At 41.2% G+C, this 22905-nt stretch overlaps 1 protein-coding gene across 5 annotated transcripts in view; it reads left to right on the top strand.

Moving 5' to 3' along the window:
* Positions 1 to 22175, top strand: part of ZNF106 (zinc finger protein 106) — a 71127-nt gene extending 48952 nt beyond the window's left edge. For 3 of the 5 annotated variants that reach the window (XM_025883876.2, XM_025883875.2, XM_025883872.2), the window contains 12 exons: positions 2671 to 3433; positions 3782 to 3837; positions 4400 to 4545; positions 5885 to 6019; positions 8572 to 8688; positions 11597 to 11788; positions 12268 to 12330; positions 13032 to 13151; positions 13672 to 13743; positions 14567 to 14638; positions 17548 to 17694; positions 18303 to 22175. In XM_025883876.2, the coding sequence (XP_025739661.1) occupies positions 2671 to 3433; positions 3782 to 3837; positions 4400 to 4545; positions 5885 to 6019; positions 8572 to 8688; positions 11597 to 11788; positions 12268 to 12330; positions 13032 to 13151; positions 13672 to 13743; positions 14567 to 14638; positions 17548 to 17694; positions 18303 to 18359 (1940 nt within the window). In that variant the 3' untranslated portion in view covers positions 18360 to 22175. The remainder of the gene's footprint in view (positions 1 to 2670; positions 3434 to 3781; positions 3838 to 4399; positions 4546 to 5884; positions 6020 to 8571; positions 8689 to 11596; positions 11789 to 12267; positions 12331 to 13031; positions 13152 to 13671; positions 13744 to 14566; positions 14639 to 17547; positions 17695 to 18302) is intronic. The other 2 variants (XM_073876872.1, XM_073876873.1) reach the window with 2 other exon arrangements.
* Positions 22176 to 22905: the final 730 nt, after the last annotated feature.

Genomic DNA, 22905 nt, shown 5'->3' with positions numbered 1-22905 from the left:
TTCATCTTACGGTATTGCTTATCTCTCGAATTCTGCCCACTTGATCCAGTAGTTGTTTATCTCTCTTTTTCTCAGCTTCTTTATTTTCCATCATTTGGTCTTCTATATCGCTGATTCTCTCTTCTGCCTCATTTATCCTAGCAGTTAGTGCCCCCATTTTTGATTGCACCTCATTAATAGCCTTTTTGATTTCGACTTGGTTAGATTTTAGTTCTTTTATTAATCCAGAAAGGGTTTCTCTAATAACTTCCATGCTTTTTTCAAGCCCAGCTAGTATCTTTAAAATCATGATTCTGAACTCCAAGTCTGACATCATACTAATGTCCATATTGAGTAGGTCCCTGGCAGACGGTACTACCTCTTGTTCTTTTTGTTGAGGTGATTTTTTCTGTCTTGTCATTTTGTCCAGAGGAGAATAGATGAATGAGAGAACAAAATGCTAACAGGGTAACAACGTCCCCAGAAAAAATACTCTAAACAAATCAGAAAAGACCTGAAACCAGGGGAAAAGAAAGAAAAAAGGAAGAGAAAAAAGAAAAAGATAAAAACAAACCAAAACAGAACAAAACAAAACAAAAAACAGAATATGATCAAATATGATCAGGCTGGTGCATAGAAGAGTGCCACACACTAGATTTTGGGTGTATTTTGGCCTGTTAGAAGAAAGTGCCTCCCAAAATTTTAAAGAAAAACTTATCTAAGTACAAAATAAGGTTTGATATGATGAAGGGATGGAATATGACTCTAAAGATGAAAATTATAAAAAATTTTATAAAAGGAATTGATAAGGTGTTTAAAAAAAGAAGAGGATTTAAAAAAAAAGGAGAGAATGTGATCAGGCAGGAGAATGGAACAAAGCCATACACTAGAGATTTAGGGTATATTTTGATTTTTTAGAAGAAACTGTATCCCAAAATTTTAAAGAGAGAATGACATATATATATATATATATATATATATATATATGCCAAAAATAAGGGTAACTACTATGAAGGAATAGAGTATGACTCTAAAAATGAAAAAGAAAAATGTTTTTTTTAAAAAAGGGATTGATAAGATGTTGGTTTAAAAGGGGAAAAAATTTTAAAAAAAAGTTAAGAATAAATTAACTTTGAAAGACTAAAGAATCATGGTAAAAAAGCCATGGATTCTATGTGCAGTATTCCCCTAGGGCTGGAGTTCTCCCGTTCCCATTGATTGGTAAACTTGGTCTTGGCTGGCTGTTCTTGCTGATCTTCTGGGGGAGGGGCCTGTTGCCGTGGTTCCCATATATCTTTGCCGGAGGTGGAACTGCCCTGCCCTTGCCAGTCTGGGCTAAGTGATCTGCTCGAGTTTGCTCTCAGGACCTTTTGTTCCCTACAAGCTCTCGGTACAGCTTTGGAGGACGAGAGTGAAAATGGCGTCCTCCCAATCTCCACCCTGGAGGAGCCAAGAACTCGGGCCCTGCTCCTCAGTGCACCCCCAGAGAAAAACAGTCAATCACTCCCGTGTCCCCAGTCTCTGTCCGCACTCCGTGCTCACCCGGCCTGTGACCGAGTGTTTCTATCTCTGGCACCCGACCCCGTGTGGAGTCTCCAAACCCAGCAGATCCCTGCGGTGCGCTCCCGCGCCGCTCCTCCCGGGATAGGAAGGGAAGTCTCCCCGGATCTGCCGCTTGTTGGGTCCCTGCTGGAGGAGCAGTGGCCCGACTGTGCCATGGATCACAGTTTATGGCCACCCCGAGCTGAGAGCCCACGCCTCGGCTCCATCTCTGCAGCCGGCTTCCCTGCTCCGATACCTGGGAGCTGTGCCCCACTCAGGCACCCCCGGTCTTTCTGTGACCCCGAGGGTCCTGAGACCACACTGTCCTGCGAGGGTTCCACCCCCCGCTTAGCCACTGGAGCGATGTCCCTCAGCGGAGCCGACTTCTAAAAGGTCCGATTTTGTGCGCGGCTCTATCACTTGCCAGAAGCGGCCGACGGAGGCCCCCCTCCCCCGCAGTCTGTCCTCCCGAATATCGCCTCCGATTCACTTCTCCACACGTCCTACCTTCCAGAAAGTGGTCGCTTTTCTGTTCAGAGTTGTTGCTACTCTTTTCTTTGATCTCCTGTTGAGTTCGTAGGTGTTCAGAATGGTTTGATCCGTATTCAGCTGAATTCCTGAGACCAGACGAAATCCAGGTCTCCTACTCCTCTGCCATCTTGCTCCGCCCTCAAGTCAGCTGACTTTGTAACTACTGTTATGTAGCCAAAGTGGATGATGTACCGGTAAAATGGCATAGTGAAAACATCTAAGAAATAAAGGCGAAAGCACTTGAGCTGAGTAGATATTTAAATGTCTACCAAGAATAAAACATGATGTTAAGTATGTGGACATGTCAAACAGGAAAGAAAGAAAAAAGTTGGGTAGAAACAGTCTGTGCCCATAAAGAGCTTTTGTACAGCATAAGACATGCATGTTATTTGTGAGATCAGTGCAGGGCAAAGTGTAGTAAGTGCTGTCATGGAAATTTCTGTAGGTTATGGGAAACTGAGGGGTGAGATAACCACTTTAATAGTTGTAGCTTTGTTCACATATCACTGAAAGGTCATTACTTGGTAGAGATTCGATCATTGATAAATAATGGCAGTTTGTGATGATAAATAGCAGACACAAAAGAAGATACAATAATTTTTTTTCTTCTCAATTCAGGAGAGAACAGTGACAGTTGTCCAGTTTATCCAGTCATCACTGCAACGTTGTCCTTGTCAGAGGTCACAGAAAGTTTCCATGAACCTAGCCAAGAACTGAAGTTTTCCATGGAGCAAGGAAATACCAGGAACAGAGGAAATGCCCCCTCTTCCCAACCAGCTGATCTTCATGAAGAGCCAGTCAAAGGCAACAGCGGGTCTGAGGCCTGTACCAGTTCCTTTCCAAGATTGTCGTTTGTTTCCGAAACCCCCCTAGAGAGGGACCCCCACTCTCCAGCTGACCAGCCTGAGCAGCAGGCAGAGTCTACCCTGACATCAGCTGAAACACGGGGAAACAAGAAAAAGAAGAAACTTAGGAAGAAGAAAACGCTTCGGGCTGCTCATGTTCCCGAGAACAGTGACACTGAACAGGATGTATTTACTGCTAAACCTGTAAGGAAAGTAAAGACTGGAAAGTCAACTAAAGGGGGGAAGGTAACAACCTCCACCTGGGAAGATAGCAGAACTGGCCCGGAGCAAGAGAGTGTCAGAGATGAGCCAGATAGTGACTCGTCTCTGGAAGTCCTAGAGATCCCTAACCCTCAGTTGGAAGTGGTAGCCATTGATTCTTCTGAATCTGGAGAAGAGAAACCAGACAGTCCATCTAAAAAGGATATTTGGAACTCCGCAGAGCAAAACTCATTAGAAACTTCTCGTTCTGGTTGTGATGAAGTTAGCTCTACCAGTGAGATTGGCACTCGTTATAAAGATGGTATCCCTGTAAGGTGAGGATGGTGTGCTGGTCCGATCAGAACAGCTTTCACCATTATTCTTTTCTTAAAAAATAGAACTTGTGGTTATGAAGCAATTTTTAAATGAATCAGATGTATAGAAACAGATTATGGGTATGGAGGAATCAAACCTTGGCAATGGAGATTTTTCTGCTTCCTCATTTGTGTTGTAAATATTTACTGTACTTCTATTTCCTTTCATATAGAAATTTCAGATGGAAAAACTGATCTATCACTGCTGTGTTGCCCATTGTTCAGAACAATCCTCTGAGTCAGGAAAAATAAGTTTTACAGCCTGTCCTATTCACAGGTGCTAAAAAGACTTTTGTTATTATTTTGTAGTGTGGCAGAAACTCAGACTGTGATCTCCTCCATAAAAGGCTCAAAGAACTCTTCAGGTATTGGTTATTCAGTTTCATTTAAATTAACCACAGAAGAAAAGGCTTATAAATAGTAGAGCCAGGGTTTACGTAAGCCTATAGAGTGGGGTGAGGTGGGGTGACTGTCACCGGGAGGATTGCTTTGACCAGCAGTTATGGTATCTGTAAATCCTAAGTCCTGCCTTTTTAGTTTCTTATTCCCATCTGTCTTAGCTGTTCAACTAAGGAGTATTAAGGTTTCATTGCCTCCTGGGGTTTTTGCTTTGAGAAGGAACTGCTTAAAGAATAATGCCTTATTCAACAGAAGAACTGGCAGCAGAAGAGAGGATGTGGAGAGCAATTTGGTACTTCCCAGGTTCACTCAAAAAATAAGTATCTTTTTTCCTACGTGGAGGCCTCCGCTGCCTTCTCTTGTTACAAAGTCTTCATAATGAAGATCATTAATGAAAGATGTGTTTTGCTAGGGGAACAAGGTTTTAAGGAGAATCCAGGGACCACTATATTATGTAATGGTTTTAAATTTTGAGTATCTTTTCAGACAAAAGCAGACAGGTCTCTGAAACATATTTTTGTTTTCCAGAAATATCTTCTGAGCCAGGAGATGATGATGAGCCCACAGAAGGGAGCTTTGAGGGGCACCAAGCCGCAGTGAATGCAATTCAGATATTTGGGAACTTACTGTACACCTGTTCAGCAGATAAAACTGTCCGAGCTTATAATCTGGTGGTGAGTTGATAACTCAATCAGAATGTTTTTGCAGGTTTTAGGAACTCCAGTTCACACTCTTAAACAATAGGGGAATCTATTTGCTGTCGAGAGATGAGGTGAGTTTTAGACTAACTGTAGATGAGGTTGATGGCAGTGGTTTAGCAGGGTCACTGGGGACTTAGCTTCTTTCTGTCTCTCCATTCTGCTTTCTCTGGTGTCACCTCTTCCTAAAGCTAGTTCTTCTGCTCACAGATTTTGGAAGCCCTTGGGGTTTTTTTTTCCTCCCATTGCTATAAAAATGGGTCCTGTGCTTGACTGTGAACAGCCACTTGGCAAAGAGAGATGAGATGACAGGAGTAGGCTTGGCCAATCAGGTTCTAGTCCTGGCGTTGTTAATGAGGTCAGTTCCATAGCTGCTACATAATAGGATAGAATGAATATCGGGGAAGTACTAGAGGAGGCATTTGTCCTCACAGTTCATTAATTGTCCGAAGTTATTAAGGAGAGCAACAGTGTTCTAGTTCCTCACACTTAGTATACTCTGATGCTCATTAGTCTCAATTTTCATAGAATGAACTTTTCATAGAATGAGTTTTGAATTTGGTGTATGTCAAACTAATTTTGCTTATCAACAGTCATAGCCAAGAAACTTTAGCAACACTCTGTTGTCTGAACAAACACCATGAAAGTATTTGAAATTACTGAAGTCTTGAAAGTCAAAGGTTAGATGATGGACCATGAAAATGTGTTCGCTCTAGGCAACAGGTGTCTAGGAAGGAAGCAGTGGTACCAGGAAGTAGGAGTGTAATATTTGGGGGATTGGCTCTAACTCTAAATTGCAAGATAAATGTATATATGTATGCACATTCTAAGTGGATCTCCATATGTGCACGAAGATAACATTTAGGATGCTCCCTTATGAAACTGCCCCTGGACCACTACGGCCTGCGATGGCACGTGACACATCTCTGAATATTGTGGAACATTCATACTTATGAAATGCAGGAACTTATCTGGGAAATTAGCTGCAGTTTGGATTTGTCAGATCTTTGGTCTTATGTTGGAGATCCTTGCCTTAGGCATTAATTAAAATTCTGATCTATCTTACAGCAGATTGCCCTATGTATTTTTGGTATGGTTCAGCTAACATAGAGTTGGAGATACTTAGTTCCTGTGACTGTTGACTGGGCATTTAGTGAGCAGATACTTACTGAGCACCTTTTGTGTACCAGGCACTAACTGAGGCACCAAGGATACAGCAGCAAACTGTATGTTTTAGCATTTTTGTTGTTGAGGAAATGTGTTATTTAATCCTTGTGTATCCACAAGTAATGATCTGATATGTGCTTAACTTTAGAGTCGGAAGTGCATTGGTGTCTTCGAGGGGCACACCTCCAAAGTGAACTGCCTCCTGGTTACACAAACCTCTGGGAAGAATGCTGCCCTTTACACTGGTTCCAGTGACCATACCATTCGCTGCTATAATGTCAAGGTAAGTGAGTCCAGAGAAATCAGAAGTGATCATATTAAGCTGCTTTGGCTGTATTTACTGTGTAGAGTGGAGACACTGAGACAGATGCTTCATTCTGCCCACTTTATTATGCTCTGAGCCTATTTTAGTAGCATACCTCAAAGATACTGCAAGTTGGGTTCCAGACCATTGCAGTAAGGTGTGAACATCACAATAAAACTAGTCAAATGAATTTTTTGGTTTCCTAGTGAACATAAAAGTTAATGTTGATGCTATACACTATTCTGTTAGGTGTGCAATGGCATTGTATCTAAAAAAAAGCAATGTATGTACCTTAATTAAGAAATACTTTTTTCTCTCCCCAGAGAGGGAAAAAAGGAAGAAAAAAAAAGAGAAAGAATACTTTATTGCTAATCAAATGCTAGCCATCATCCGAGTTTTCAGCAAGCTGTAGTCTTTTGCTGGTGGAAGGTCCTGCCTCAGTGTTGATGGCCGCTGACTGTTGTGAGGGCTAGGATGGCTGTGGCGATTTCTTAAAATAAGACCACAGTGAAGTGTGCCTCCATGATCGACTCTTCCTTTCATGAGCCATTTCTCTGTAGCGTGCAGTGCCGTTTGAAAGCATTTTACCCCCAGTAGGACTTCTTTCAAAACTGGAGTCCATCCTCTCAAACCTTGCTGCTGCTTTATCAACTAAGTTTATGGAATATTCTGAAAACCTTGTTGTCATTTCAACAGTCTTCACAGCATCTTCACCAGTAGATTCCATCTCAAGAAACCACTTTCTTTGCTCATCCGTAAGAAGCAACTCGTCATCCAGTACAGTTTTATCCTGAGATTGCAGCAAGTCAGTCACGACTTCAGGCCCCACTTCTCATTCTAGTTCTCTTGCTATTCCCACCACATCTGCAGTCACTTCCTCCACTGAAGTCTTGCACCCCTCATAGTCATCCTTGAGGGCTGGAATCTGCTTCTTCTAAACCCCCTTTTACATTGATATTTTGACTTCTTCCCTTAATGGCATCTTTAGAATGGCGAATCCTTTCCAGAAAGTTTGCAATTTACTTTGCTGAGATCCATCAGAGGAATCACTGTCTACAGCAGCTATAGTCTTGTGAAATGTATTTCTTAAAAAATAAGACTTGGAAGTCGAAATGACTCCTCGATTCATGGGCTGCAGATGGATGTTTGTTAGCAAGTATGAAAACAACATTAATCTTGTACATCTCTGTTAGATTTCTTGGGTGACTAGGTACTTGTCAACGAGCATTCATATTTTAAAAGGAATCTTTTTTTTTCTTTTCTATTACAGTATATATCTGATTCCCCTATAAAAACTACAAGAAGCTCTCACATGGCTTAACCAGAGGCAACATGAATTTTAACATTTGGGCATATTTACTGTCTTTTTATTTCACAATTTTATACATGGCATTTATATTTGTAATTTTATGGGAGAGAATTGACTAATTTCGGGGACTGACTCTTTATAGAAGAAGGTTGGGGAAAGAGGTCAAAAGCTTTGACAGCCTACAGCCTTTATCATCCTACCCACAGCTTGGCTCATTCTGTCCAGTTTTAACCATCTTGATTTTAGCATGTTTCCAATCCTGTTTAAAAGCTACACTTTGGGCCTTTAGTTGCTTAGTATCATTCATTAACAAATCTTGAGAGCTCGCTATCTTACTGGAAACAGGGCCAGGTTACCTAGGTAACTAGAATTGCTAGTATAACCCAGTTCTGGAAATTCATGGAAATCATTTCTTGAGGGTGAGATCAAATAGTACTTATTTCACCTGGATATGCATTAGAATTACTAAAGAAATTTTTTAAATGTATATTCCAGAGCCTACTGAATTACAATCTCAGGGATTGAGAATGAAGCTTGGGGTTGTATATAAATTTTTTTTTTTTTTAAGATTTTGTACTTATTTGACCGAGAGAGACACAACGAGAGAGGGAAGACAAGCAGGGGGAGTGGAAGAGGAGGGAGAAGCAGGCTTCCCGCCAAGTAGGGAGCCCAATGTCAGCCTCAATCCCAGGACCCTGGGACCATGACCTGAGCCAAAGGCAGATGCTTAACAGCTGAGCCACCCAGGCACCCCAAGGGGTTCTATATATTTTAAAAACTTCTCAGCTAATTATGGATCAGCCAACCAAGCACTGGTTTGAAGGAGGCATTTGGGAACTATTGAAATAGAGAATCAATTACAGGAAACACATACATGATTAATGCAAGTATCAAATATACAACTGTAACCTTTATTTTCCTTTTTAGATGTCAAAAGCAGCTTTACCTTTGGCTACTTAATTTAAAATTTTAAGGCCCAATTCTTAGTGCCCTTTGAAGAATTTCTGCATTCCAAATTAGGAACGCAAGTGACATTATTAGAGTTGATATTTATTTAGAGCTTGAGGATCTTTGGCCAAATCTATCATAGTCTTCTACAAGATAGAGGATGCTACATTTTCTTCCTCATAGAAATCATTTCACACTCTGCTTTAAGAAGGATTGATTTCACATTTTATTTGCTGTTAACCTCTGCTGATGAGGTGTTGTGTACTTTTGTCAGACGCGAGAGTGTGTGGAGCAGTTACAGCTGGAAGACCGGGTTCTCTGCCTCCATAGTCGGTGGCGAATCCTCTATGCAGGACTGGCAAATGGCACTGTGGTCACCTTCAACATAAAGGTTAGTGTGTGGGGGAGAAGGCTGCATTCCCATGTCACTTGAAAGTAGCATGTGTGTGGGAAGAAGTAGAAGGCAGACATTTTCCTGTTTTCTTGTGTGAGAAAACAACAGAATGAGCTGCTACTCAAAAACTGTTATCTTCTGGTATAAGTGAAACAAGATCCTTCATTCTGTCTGCTCAGGCCCAAGTGTGCCAGGACCAAAAGGTAACTCTACTAAATTAAACCAAGCCTGATGATTTGGGGCCAAATAATGAGTCATAGGTTGAACTAGTCTATCTCATTTTAAGAATGACACCATGAAAAATGAGCTTAAATTCTTTTGAGTATGACATTGATGTGGTCTGGAACTGATTTAGGGTTTCATGAGGATAGCCCATTCTGTAATGTGAACCCAGTCATAGGTTTGCCTTTTGCTCCTATGGCTTCATTCTTTCCTAATCCAAAGATAAATTCATTTGTTGAGCAAACCTTTACTGAGCATCTGTTATGTGCTAAGCCTCAGGATAAAGCTTAGGAAATGAAGAAGGACCAGTTCTTGATGGCCCTATATGCTTTGTTTATGTAGGTGGACTTCCATCATGTGGGCTTTAAAGTAGGAGAAACATGATCCAATTTGTATTTTAGAAAAAGTCCTTCTGGAGTTGATGATAGGAAAATACTGGTACTAGTAGAAGCAGGAAGATCATTTAGGAGGCTTTGTTGTAGAAGATGAAGTAGAAAGGTCAGACTAAGGATGAAGAGAAGAGAATGGATAAAAGATGTAAGAGGTAGAGTTGATGGATTTGGTTACTAAAGAGTTGTAGCACCATATCCCAAGGTCATCTGGTCATCTTTTTTTTTTTGAGTGAGAGAATGTGAGTGTGCCAATGTGGGGGCTGGGGGTGGAGAGCAGGAGAGGGAGAGAGAAAATCTTAAGCAGGCTCCACACATGGAGCCCAACATGGGGCTCGGTCTCATGACCCTGAGATCATGACCTGAGCCGAAATCAAGAGTCAGATGCCTAACCAACTGTGCCACCCAGGCACTTCATGGTCATCTTTTAACAGTATGTTACAATGTTTCCTGTGTTGGGGCACCTGGGTGGCTCAGTTTTCGGCATCTGCCTTCGGCTCAGGTCATGATCCCAGGGTCCCGGGATCGAGCACCGCGTCAGGCTCTCTGCTCTGCGGGAAGCCTCCTTCTCCCTTTCCCTCTCCCACTCCCCCTGCTTGTGTTCCCTCTCTTGCTGTGTGTCTCTCTCTGTCAAATAAATAAATAAAATCTTTAAAAAAAAAGTTTACTGTGTTATGCCCAATTATAGTATCATTCATATGTTTAGCGAATACCTACCAGCTCTCCTTCGACATGTGAGCTGGAACCACTGCTTATAAGGGATACAATAAAATATGTCATGGCTTTTGCCTTTCAGAAGCTTAGAATCAAGTTAGAAGAATCTAGCACATAGATAATCAAGTGCCAAGTTATTTGGTTCACTCAATAGGAATAGATCACAGATGGGTCATTAGTGGAAGTTGTTGCATTCCATATGTGAAGTGCTAACAGCCTACATTAGATTCGGTTAGGGCAATAGAAATGAAGAAGAAAGAATAAGTTTAAAATATTTTAAAGGATAAAATTTGATAATTGCCTCATTCTCTTTCTGAAGAGTAACGCTATCAAAGGTGGACAGAAGTTAGGAACAGGACTTCTGAGGCAGGATGAGGGCAAAAAATTCAAATGGAAATGGTCTTTAACTGGTTGACAAGCAGAGAAGATGGATCTTGACGCAGAGATTTGAATCTCTGCAGACATGGGAATTTTGAAGCCTTGTGAGGGCTGGGCCCTTTTTGGATTGCCCACACACCTAGAATGCAGTGCTTCTGAGGTCTCAACAGAAAGCCAGGGCTATTTCTCTGTGCTGTCCACCAGTGGACCCTGAGCTCCATCAGGCTCTCTCCCCAGCACCTAAGATGGCTGGAGTCATTGCTTAGCCCTGGAGGCTCCCAGCTGCTGGGAGCTTAGTGCTTAGTTTCTGGGAGTTTCACCACTTGTGTGCACCTGAAGTTCCTATCTATCTATTTATTTATTAAAGTAATCTCTGCACCCAATTTATTTATTTATTTATTTATTTATTTACTAAACTAATCTCTACACCCAGGGCTTGAACTCATGACCCCAAGATCAAGAGTAGCATGCTCCACCTGAGATAGCCAGGCAACCCCCCCCCAAAGTTCCTTTTGAGAAGGGGGAGACTTTATGAACAAGATTGGTGTGGGGATGAGGGAAGCAAGATTTGAGGTAAAGGAGTGTTTGGGAATTCAGGATGTGACCATGCCACTCTGACTGATAGAAAAGGCTTCTCTAGTTCACTAAATGATGTCATGAGAGATAACATAGAACGAGAAATCAGAAGAACTTGAGAATAACAGAAAGGTGGAGAATGAGAGACTCTTACCGAAATTATCTAAATAAGTAATTCTCAGTGGAGAAATTTGGAAACACATGACTGATTGCATAATTTTTGATGACAAAAAAGTCAGGGAATGAGTTTCTGGGTCTATGGCATGGAAATTGTATTAGAATATGAAAAAAAGGTTGCTCATTCATTATCATTAACTTCGGGGAAGTGAGCAAAGGCATAAAAAGAGAATCAAGTGCTAATTATGATCAGGTAGTGTAGTTTGAAGTTAGAAATGTGTTTATAATGCACAAGTTTGCCGTGCCCCCACTGGAAGGGGGGAGGAGGGAGTCATGAGTTGGAATGGGAATGGCAGAGGTTGGGAAGTTAAAGATGGGTGGGGTATGAGAACTTAAGTACAGGTAATAGAATTTAAGAGTTTGTATTCAGGTAGTGATTTGGGTTAGTTGATTTTGACATTTACCACCTAAGTTGCTTTTACTTCATATGATGGTGGCTTATTTTTCAGAACAATAAACGACTTGAAATCTTTGAATGCCACGGCCCTCGGGCTGTCAGCTGTCTTGCCACAGCACAGGAGGGTGCCCGAAAGCTGCTCGTTGTTGGGTCTTATGACTGTACCATTAGTGTTCGTGATGCACGGAATGGACTCCTCCTCAGAACTCTGGAGGGCCACAGCAAAACCATTCTTTGCATGAAGGCAAGTACAGTGCAAGAGAAGAGGAGTTGGTTGTCTGGCACAAATAGAAGGGTTTGAGTGACATTTCCCTTATTGTCTAATGCCTTATTTAGAACACGTCATCTTCAAAAGAGCAAAGAGATTACAGTGCTTTTCTTTAGGTTTGGGTCACCAAGGGATGGACTATATTTTACTATATTAACAGAAAAACAGGTGTGTTTTATCATAGAATGTAGATATACTTTAAAGCCCTTCTCGGCTATTTCGCAGTCATTCTGAAGAGACAACCAACCCAAAAATACATTGTCAGTTCCTCACAGTACCTGGTGGTAGGACGGAAGTTTCACTTTAGAAAATTTGTCTGAGGAACTTATTATGTTATCCCTAGTTCATGCTCATGTCAAAGTAGGTTAGAAATTAGAATTCAACAATGTGCTTTACAAGTTACAGAGAAAATTCAGAACCTTATACCAAATCTAACTCAGTGAATTTTTTTCAAGGTGGTGAATGACCTTGTGTTCAGTGGCTCCAGCGATCAGTCAGTCCACGCCCATAACATTCATGTAAGTTGTGTTGATGTAAAGAAATCTTTAATGGAATGATGGTTAAAGGTTGAAGGATTTCTCAGACCTCTTGCAATTTAAATGAAACCCCTTTTCCAGGGAAAAGCTTAATAATAATCCCTACCTGCATAAGCTCTTGGAAGATAGTGAGCACTATCTGACCTCATCAAAATGTTTAATGGGGGACAGATTCAGAATTTATGTAAGGTTTAGTTTATCTCATTTAAACTTGAGATAAATTGAGCATCTGAGGCTCTGAGAAAGTGGATATGTTACGTAGTTTAAAATAGAACAAATAAAAACAGCTGAGAGACTCTGCTCAGGTCATAGAGACAGCTCTGTGAAGCTCAGTGCCTGGGCTTTAAACCTGAGGATAATGCAACCTCAGGGACTTGTCCAGATGCAATAAAATGATTAAAAGTGGAAATACTTCAAAACCTATAAAATACATACAGATAGAGTTGTGGGCCTTCTCTTTCTATGACACCAGCTTCTCTCCATCAGGATACATTTCATATATCTTGTATTACCTATATTGTAGTAAATGCTTGTGTGAGTACTTCGTCTGTTAAAATTAGTTCAGCTACATTATGTACAAGTAGCTTCAGAACGATGACTTTTGGAATAATTGAATCATAAATCTCCAAAGTCAGAAGGAATCTTGAAAGTCAGTCTAGTGACTTGTTTCTTTTTGGATGCAGACTGGTGAGCTTGTGCGGATCTATAAAGGTCACAATCATGCAGTGACTGTGGTGAATATCCTAGGAAAAGTGATGGTGACCGCTTGCCTGGATAAATTTGTTCGTGTCTATGAATTACAGGTAGAATTTAGATCCACTGTTTTGCTTGAACAATTTGGGGAGAAGGTCTTTTTGGGTTTGGTGTTAATCTTTTTTTTTTTTTTTTAATATAGTAAGATGGGGTGGGGCCCAGAAATCTGCATTTTTCACAAGCCCTCTAGATAATTATGAAGCAGATGGTCCGTGGACTACACTTTGAGAAACATGGCTCTGAGGTTCCTGGGGAGGCTCACAGAGGTCAATACCGGATGGTTTCCAGACTGCAGCTGTAGTCTCTAAAGCCTGTTTAGTGCTCCTTGTGTGCTATTTCAGGTTTGAGACTTTGACACTACACAGAAATTAGTTTTCTCATTTCCAATTACCAACTCCTCCCTTGCGGACTTACTAGAAAGATTGTGTTTCTGTGAAAATGCTACTGTGCCTCAGCTTGTAGTGCCTTAGGGATGGTTTTAAACCTGCCAGAGGTCTCCAGAGATTAGGCTTATTAAACACAGGGTATAAATAACCTTAATTCTCTCTCTGTTTTTTTTCTCCACCTAAGTCCCATGATCGACTGCAAGTTTATGGAGGACACAAAGACATGATTATGTGTATGACCATCCATAAAAGTATGGTGAGTGTTATTAGCCATGTCACATACTGCTTTTGAATGTGTTTACTAAAAACTACAAACTGATAATAATGTTCCTGTTTATCACTTCCAAAGATGACATCTGTTTCTGACATGCCTCATTATTGAATGTTTTTCTGTCTTGGCATAATATCACTGAGAAGTAACCCAGTGACATTGTTGAATATTCTCTTTGCTATTAATAAGCTAAAATAATTACAATAAAAATCTGATACCACCATTAAACAGAAAATAAGTTTTAAGATGTTTCCCCTAAAAATTTAGTGGTGCTTTTTCCGGAGACATTACAATCCAAACAGAACATTGGAATAGAGTCTGGAGATTTGGCCAGTACGGCATAGCGAAAGCAGACCTAAAAGTAGAAGCTAATTCACTCAACCCCGCTAAGCCTTGATTTATTTTATTTTTAAATTATGTGGTTGAACCAGAGTGGATGTTTTCTAGATTCTGAGCAGTAGAACCGCTTGTTGCAACGAGAGGCAGATGGCTACACTGTGTGGCGCACGGTGTAGCACACAATGCTCAGGAGCCTGGGTGCACAGCTTACAGTGTGGGCAGGTGCCTCCCAGCCCGAGCCCTGCTACTGCTCTCAGCCGGTGTCTCAGGAGTGGCTCTCTAAGGAGCATAGCTTCAACGTAGCCCCACCAGAAATACTTGCCCATGGTAGGACGTGCGGCTGGCTTTGCTGTAGGTTTGTGTTTTCTTACAGCCAGCACAAGGAGCTTCTGACATGTATTTTGAGGAAATTTAGTAGTTGTTTTTTTGTGTGTTGTTTTGGTCTGATATGAGAAACCTCTTTTTCCAGATTTATACTGGCTGTTATGATGGCAGTATTCAAGCTGTGAGGCTGAATCTGATGCAGAATTACCGTTGTTGGGTAAGGAATGCTTACCCCTAGGCTAATTTATAGATCTTCATTAGCATCAATTAAGCATTTTTATATTTGAGCATCTACTTTATGCCTCCCACTGTAGGACAAGGAAGCTTATTTTTATTATTATTTTTTTTAAGATTTAATTTAGAGGGTGGGGAGAGAGAGTGAGCATGAGTGGGAGGGGGAAAGGGAGAGAGAATCTTAAGCAGACTCAGCAGTGAGCATGGAGCCTGATGTGGGGCTTGATCTCACGACCCTGAGATCACAACCTGAGCTGAAACCAAGAGTCGGATGCTTAACCAACTGCACCACCCAGATGCCCCAAGGAAGCTTATTTTTAAAAGCTAACAATAAAATGCTTCCATACTTCTTTCATGAATAGTCTAAGATTAGATAGGAGGTATGTCTATATATCATCCACTCAGACGTCATCTCTATGGTGGTTTTGTTTGTTTTATTATAAATCAGTACACGCTTACAAAAATATCAACAATACAGAAGTACAGTTGACCCTTAAACAGTGCAGGGATAAGGGGCATCAGACCCTGTGCAGTTGAAAATCCACATATAACTTTTGACTCCCCAAAAGCTTACCTACTAATAGCCTACTCTTGATCTGAAGCCTTACTGACAACATAAACAGTCAATTTACACGTATTTTGTATGTTATATGTGTTATATACTGTAGCCTCACAATATGGTGAGCTAAAGAAAAGAAAATGTTACTAAAAATCTAAGAAGCACCGCCTGGCTGGTTCAGTTGGTGGAACGTGCGACTTGATCTCAGGGTCGTGAGTTTGAGTCCCATGCTGGGTGTGGAGCCTACTTAAATAAGTAAATAAAATAAAATCATAAGGAAACGAAGATACATTTACAGTACTGTACTATATTTATTGAAAAAAGCTCATGTATATGTGGACCCCATGCGTTTTGAAACCGTGTTGTTCAGGGGTCAACTGTATGTGAAATAAAAAGTTGAAGTGCTTATTTTTTTGACCTGCTCACTATCTGATACTCATTCCTCAGGGATTTCACGTGTTCATAGTTTGGTTTGTGTCCTCATTGGATTTTGAGGCAAATAAATTAGATTTGTGTCCTCATTGGATTATAGGCAAATAAAAATGTGTATTCTTGAAGGTTTTAAACGTATGTTGCCTAGGCCAAATTGCATGGTTTTTATTTTGGGGGGGGAGCTCCACACTTTTACACTATTCCGTATAGGCCTTAAGTTGTTTCATCAGTTCTGATATTAGTGGTGATCAGAGAAAAGTTCCTGGCACTGATCTTCCACTCCCCACTCCGCCCCGGCCCCCATACCCTAACATGTTGTTTTGCAGAAATAATGGAATGGAATTAAAATACTCTCCATTTTTAGATTTGATTTAGACTTGTCTACAGCCTGGTTACTTTGCAGCTTTTTACACGTTACTGTGTTTGCTTTTTGGTTTTCTCAGTGAAGGACATAAAATATAGTACAACAGAATCTAGAATACAAATAGAAGGTTAATTTTTCTAGAGAAATGGAGAAAATACCATCTGGTTTTAAAGTTGGAAGGGATGGAATAGTGCTCCAGGAAAAACTCAAATTTGCATTATTTCATAGAAATGAACCTGTTAGAATTTTAAGATTTTTTTTTTTAAAGATTTTATTCATTAGAGAGAGAGACAGCGAGAGAGGAAACACAAGCAGGGGGAGTGGGAGAGGGAGAAGCAGGCTTCCCGTGGAGCAGGGAGCCCGATGCGGGGCTCGATCCCAGGAACCTGGGATCACGACCTGAGCCGAAGGCAGATGCTTAACGACTGAGCCACCCAGGCGCCCCAGAATTTTAAGATTTAAAACAAGCAAGCTGGAGGGGGAAAAAACCGAGACAGAGTCTTCATGCTTTCTGACTAACGAGTGAAATTGAGAGCTGAGCCACATTTTTAGTAAAGTAGGAATTAAAAAAAAAAAAAAAAAAAGAGGGGCACCTGGGTGGCTCTGTTGGTTAAGCATCCAACTCTTGGTTTCAGCTCAGGTCATGTTGTCAAGGTTGTGAGATTGACATGTGAGATTGACACCCAACCCAAGTTGGGTACCATGCTCAGCGGGGAGTCTGCTTGAGATTCTCTCCCTCTGCCTTTCCCTCTCCCTACTTGCATGCATGCTAAATACATATATACATACATACATACATACATACATACCTAAAATCTTGAAAAAAAGATTGCAATTCAAGTGATAAAGATTCAAGGCATAGTTTTCTTTGTCAGACATTTTTATTTTCTCAAGTTTACGAGTCAGCAGTTCTCAGAATTGTGAAATACAGCCCCTTCAGTATTAGAGAGAGCTCTTAGCCTTTTTTTTTTTTTTAAGAGATTTCATTTATTAGAGAGCGAGCAGGGGGAGAGGTGGGGGAGGGGGGAGAGAGAATCTCAAGCAGACTCCCTGCTAAACATGGAGCACGACTCAGGGCTCGATCTCATGACCCTGAAATCATGACCTGAGCTGAAATCAAGAGTCAGATGCTTAACTGACTGAGCCACCCAGCACCCCACCTTTTTTAAATAAATGGACTAAGGAATTCATTTTATGATGGCAAGATAAAAAATAAATGTGGCTTAAACTAAATTTTATGGTAACTTGCCTGTCAATATTTGCTAACCTTTTCGTCTAACAATGTGGCTGTCTGGGTGCTTTGCCTTCTCAATAGAGCAGAGTGTCAAGACTTTCCCGTCTTTTCAAGGCTCCTCAGAATATTGGTAATTAATGTGGATGCCTCTGGCTTTGTTATATTTTCTGGCCAAGAATAAAGAATAAGGGGCTTGCTTTTGCTTCCACAGTACTTAAAAGATACAAGTGAGGACTGCTGTAATTGTGATTGCATGTTTCCTGTTCTGTTTTTCCCTTACCCTCTCATTGTCTTTCTCCTCAGTGGCATGGTTGCGCTCTGATATTTGGCGTTGTAGATCATTTGAAACAACATTTGCTTACTGACCATACAAATCCAAACTTTCAAACTCTGAAATGTCGCTGGAAGAACTGTGACGCTTTCTTCACTGCTAGGAAAGGATCCAAACAGGTACATGAGTGGGACCTGAGGCCGACCTGGGTCATTCAACGGCTCAGAGCAGGCAGACCTTTTTTGCCTTAATTAGAATGTTCAGAATTGCAATAAACAGGGAGAGTCTAGGGATTTTCGTTTTTATTATTATTCATAGATTTGGGGAATAGCTTAATGAGGTTTCAAATGATGAAATAGGTAGTTTTTGAGAAAGAGCCTAAAGAGAATGTTTTCTTTTTTAATATTTTTTAAAGATTTTGTTTATTTATTTGACAGAGAACACAAGCAGGGGGAGCGGCAGGCAGAGGGAGAAGCAGGCTCCCTGTGGAGCAGGGTGTCCGATGCGGGGCTTGATCCCAGGACGCTGGGATCATGACCTGAGCGGAAGGCAGTCGACTGCTTATCCGACTGAGCCACCCAGGCGCCCCAAGAGAATGTTTTCAAGTGTTTCAAATCCAGTAACTGGACCTAGAGGATTATTACTGTGTTCTTGTGTAAAGTGCTGGGTCCTAATCACCTTCCATGTATGGATCTTAGAATGTACCCATGAAGCTCTCCTTGGCTTGGATTTCTTCTTGTCTTACTAGCAACTTTTCTCTCACAGGCCCCTTTCCCTTTATTCCTAGGATGCTGCAGGACACATTGAACGACATGCTGAGGATGACAGCAAAATTGATTCATGAAGTTTTTTGCCTCCCATGTTGGGAAGTTATCATTTGAACTAATTTTACATCGGCCCTTCACAGAGGCCACAGTCTTCCCTTCCCCAGAGAATCAGGGAAGGAGAAAGTGGTTACTAGCCAGGCTTACCACTAGCATAAGTCTGGGCAGCTCTATGGGATGATAGTTACACATTAAGTTCTTACTGGAGGTTTGTCAGATTGAAGCAGATTTTAAGGAACTATACTTCTCTGGGACAGCATGGAACGTGGTAATCTGTGCTACTAGTATTCTCCACATGTTGATTAAAGATACAGATCTTAATTGGCTACCCAGTCTGACCCTAATCATATGTATTTTTTTAATTGCTTTCAGTTTGCAATTTTTAGTTTATGGTCTTATGATGGTTTAAACCTGTAGTCCGGCTTTTAAGTACAAGTTTGTGCAAATGCTAGATTTTTAGGATCACTTTTAATTTCTTTAGTTCTAATAACTGGGTATTTAAATTAGAAGCAACTAGTTCCCTTTCTTAACAATTACGTGCAGTGTGTTTCACTATTCTCTTGCTTTGTAGGTGGACAGAGCTGGCTTTAAATGCCAAAGGGACACACAGTAGATTTTCAACAGCTAGAGTGATTGCTCTGCTGGTTATATTTTAGGAACTCAGCAAATCACATAATGACAAGTCCTCACAGACAGCACTTCCTAGCGAACGTCTGTGCACATTTTGATGGGAGTGCTCAGTTCAAGACAGTGCACAGACCTAACATCTACCTTGCAATGTTGCTGTTAGGCCCGGGTGCTCATGCTGCAGGTATTATCAGGCCTTTCGAACTGGAATGTAGCCTTTATCTTCCTTTCCAGTGTCTGACTCTCCAGGCCTGCTGCTGTGTGAAACCTCTTAGTTTGCTCCATTGCCAAACCCTCTCTCCCCTGCTCCCTGGCTGTGCCTAGACTCTTGGCAGCCATCACCTACTTCCTGTAGGCTCCCAGGGTGCTTTTCCCCCACCTGCAGCACCCAAGATGGGGGAGTTAGGATAAAGCATCTGCATACAGTCTTTAGGGGCTCAAGCAGGCTTCTTAGAGACTGATTTCTGAAACTGGCATCTTGCCTTCACCTCCCCTCTTGATAGCAAAGAAGAGTGGAGTATGATGAAGGGAAAGACTCCACTTTTCCACTGAGAGCAGCCAAATTAACAAAGCCTAGTGAGACTGCTTTGTTTTTTGGAATTTCTGTGGACTCTTGAGAGAATCTATAGAAGTGTTGCTTTCCAGCCTTTTGTTTCTGGATTCTCAAGACTCTGAAAGGTTCTTCAGAGAGCTAGAAGAAGGGAGAAGAGCCCAGTGCCACATACCAGACTTGGGGATGTGATGCATACTGTTTTCTGGGATTGCATAGCACGCAGGTTTCTCTCCACCCCTGTTCGTGTGCACACATCTACTTGCAGGTCTTCACTCCAGCTCTAGGGCTGGGGACTTCACTGGGCTTCATGGATGGATTTCAGGAGGGTATGAAATTGGATGCAAGACTAAGGATGTGTTCTTTTTTTTTTTTTTTCAGGAAAGGCTCCTGAAAAAAAGGAGCTACTACCAAATAGTGGCCCCATGAACTATTTACGTCTATCCTTATGAACGGGAAAACTTTTTTTTTTTTGACCACACTATTGATAGTTGCATGATACTTGAGAGAGAACAGAGAAGATTCTCTTGTATAAAATGTCTTTGTGCTGTTTCTGTCTGAGATGAAGAAGCTTTCTTACCTCTCCCCGCCATGTCTTGTAAGAATGACCAGAGCAGTCAGGCTGTTGTGTGGGTTTGAGAAGGGCGATTTCCCAGGAAAGCATATTGGAATTTATTACTAAACCTGGCATTTTATTTGGGGTTGTAGTGAAGCTGCATTTCCATGTTGACTGGGCAGTGTGCTAAGAAAGCCTTGCGCGCTCTGTTGCATAGGTGCCCTTCTGTCCTGCCTGAGGACATGTCTGAAAAGATGAGAGTGCTGGAGCCGTTGTGCAGCAGGAACGGATTATGTGAGGTGTTGGGCAATCATGGGGAACCTTTGAAGGTATGAACAGACTGATATAATCAAGTAACAACCAATTCGGGTTTAATTTTGGTAGAATTGTGCACTGTCTGTCTGCCTTTGTGTGTGCAGCTGTGAATGTTTCTTGTACATGTGTATGGGTGTGGGCACCTGTACTTGTAATACTTTTCCTCATTTCACAAACGTTTTTTTTTTTTGAAACCCTTGCTAATAACATCTTTGTTTCAAGAATTTGTAGAATTATTTTAACCCCAGGTTAGTGTGTTATCCTAAATGCACTGTTCTAGCTGTCGATTTAGAAATAAAGGCACCATAAGCATCTTGGCTGCTTATGGTTGTGTTATTGCTTTTAAGAGTCTTGAAAGTTATGCAGAACTTAGGCTGTTTTTTGTCTTTTACGGTGTCTTAACTGCTTCTAGCCTTCCGTCTTCCCTTAGAGAAGAGCGGTGGCTCAGGTTTTTGTGTTGACTTGGTATTCAGTACTTAATGAAGGAAGAAAAGTGTTACATGACCTGACAGAACCCAACTCATTTCTTATAAGGGTTGGAGGCCATTTTGAGAATGTTATCCTTAGTTGCCTGTGCCTACTTCTAATGGCCAGAAGCCAAGAAAACCATGGTATCCGTCCTTTGTTGTAATGGCAGTTTACGACAAACTGTCAGTCACTTCAAGTTTTATCCGAAAGTTTTTAATCAGGTTCAAAGTGTGTTTTGACACACTCCTCTACTGAGTTATAAAGCAGGTAAACACATAAGAGCAAAGAATGATCTCCACCTGATGTTACTTGAATTTGAGGGAACGCCATTGCTACTACACTCCTGCTTTTGTGGGGGAAAATGTTTTTCTGCCTCAGAAGTTAACAGTTGAGTGTTTAGCTCCTGACCTACCTATAATGTATAGGCAGTACCATTGCTGTTTAAGTGATTATACTTAAGATATTAATACCAAAAGGGCTTTTTTGTTTTGGTTTTGGGGTAGATTATATAGTAGACAACTTTAGTGACTAGGTATGTGGATGATGTGTTGGGAGGAGGTATACAACACTTAGTGGAATGGTATGGTATATAGTATGGAAGAGAATACATTGGAGGGGAGATCACAGTATATTGTGAAGTGGGATTAAACACATACCCTCTGGTTTGCGCATATAACTGTAGTTTGTATAGGCAGACTTAACAAATTTTGTTTCTGCTACCAAAAGGAGAGCTCCTAGAACTGTTATGAAGGCCATGCCTGCCACGTTGGTAAAACTGTGATTTTATCCCTGCCCCAAATCATCACGATCTTCAGGCTTTCAGAGGGACTGTCTAATGGATAGGGTAGAAGCTACAGCGGAGGTGATTTGGACTATACTGAGTTCCATGTGTAAGTGGTTGTGAAATCCTGGTGTAAAACAAACATAATGCTTATTAGACAATAACCTCTGACCTCACCTCCAGCCTCCAAGTATATGGCCCTGCTGGGTCACATGGCAACTAAAGTTTCCTAGATTTGCTTTAAATTCAAGGTAGTAGCCCAGTTGAATTGGTGGGGAAGGAAGTCAAGGAGGAAAGGCTGTTGAAGAGCTTTCTCCTGCTTAAGAGAAATATATGCCCTAGAGCTGCTCCAGTACCCTTGGTATCTGAATTTTTTTATATATTGAATATGGATTAGAAGAATGAAATCAGATGACATTTGACGGCAAAAATGTTTATAAGCAAATAGCTTAGCCTTCTTACATTTTGGTATAAAGCTGTGAACTTCATAACTTTGTAAAGCAAGATATAAAGCAAATACAAGAGGAAAATAAAGTACTTTTACTAATTGTTTACTTTTGCTACCTTATCTGCTTACTAATAGCCAATCCTTTTTCCTCCATGTCAGTATAGACAGCAAGAAGGAAAGTGGGTGGAAAACACAAGATGGTTATAGATATACCACAGACCACAGTCCGGATAAGTTTGGCAAACAGCTACATTTAAGGATTTGTCCAAGGTCATAAAATAGGTCAGTCATTTAGTGAAGGAGCTAGAATTAAAACTACGTCTTCGGGGTTCAAGATGGCTGTGTAGGAAGACCTTGAATTCATGTCCTCCCACAGATAACAAATTTGCAGGTATCTAAAGAATAATTTTCCTCTGCAAATGACCTGGGAACTAGATTAACAGCACCCTCCACAACAAAAGATAAGAGAGATGCATTGAGACAGGTAGGAGAGGCAGAGATGCGGTCTCCCTTCCACTATCAGGAAGGGGTCCCCAAAATACAGAGCTTTTCCTTGAAGAGTGAAGGAGTATGCCCTCACTTCAGGCATCCAGACCCTTGTGTCTGGCACCAGAAAGACAAGCTCCCCAAACATCTGATTTTGGATTATTAAGTCCAGGGGAACCATAGAACTGTAGAGAACAAAGAACCTGCTCGTGAAGGGCTCACACGCCCATGCACTCATCCTGAAAACCACTGCAAAAATAATTTGAAAAGAGCCTAGACTATAACTGAGGGAGAGACCCATTTGCTAATCCTAACGTGACTGCAGGCAAGAACCT

Source organism: Callorhinus ursinus, unplaced genomic scaffold (assembly GCF_003265705.2).
Source record: "Callorhinus ursinus isolate GAN/ISIS: 27379988/994484 unplaced genomic scaffold, GSC_fseal_2.0 scaffold25, whole genome shotgun sequence".
NCBI classification, from domain to species: domain Eukaryota; kingdom Metazoa; phylum Chordata; class Mammalia; order Carnivora; family Otariidae; genus Callorhinus; species Callorhinus ursinus.
The sequence above is the reverse complement of the archived record's forward strand: the minus strand, read 5'-3'. Positions and strand labels throughout refer to the sequence as shown.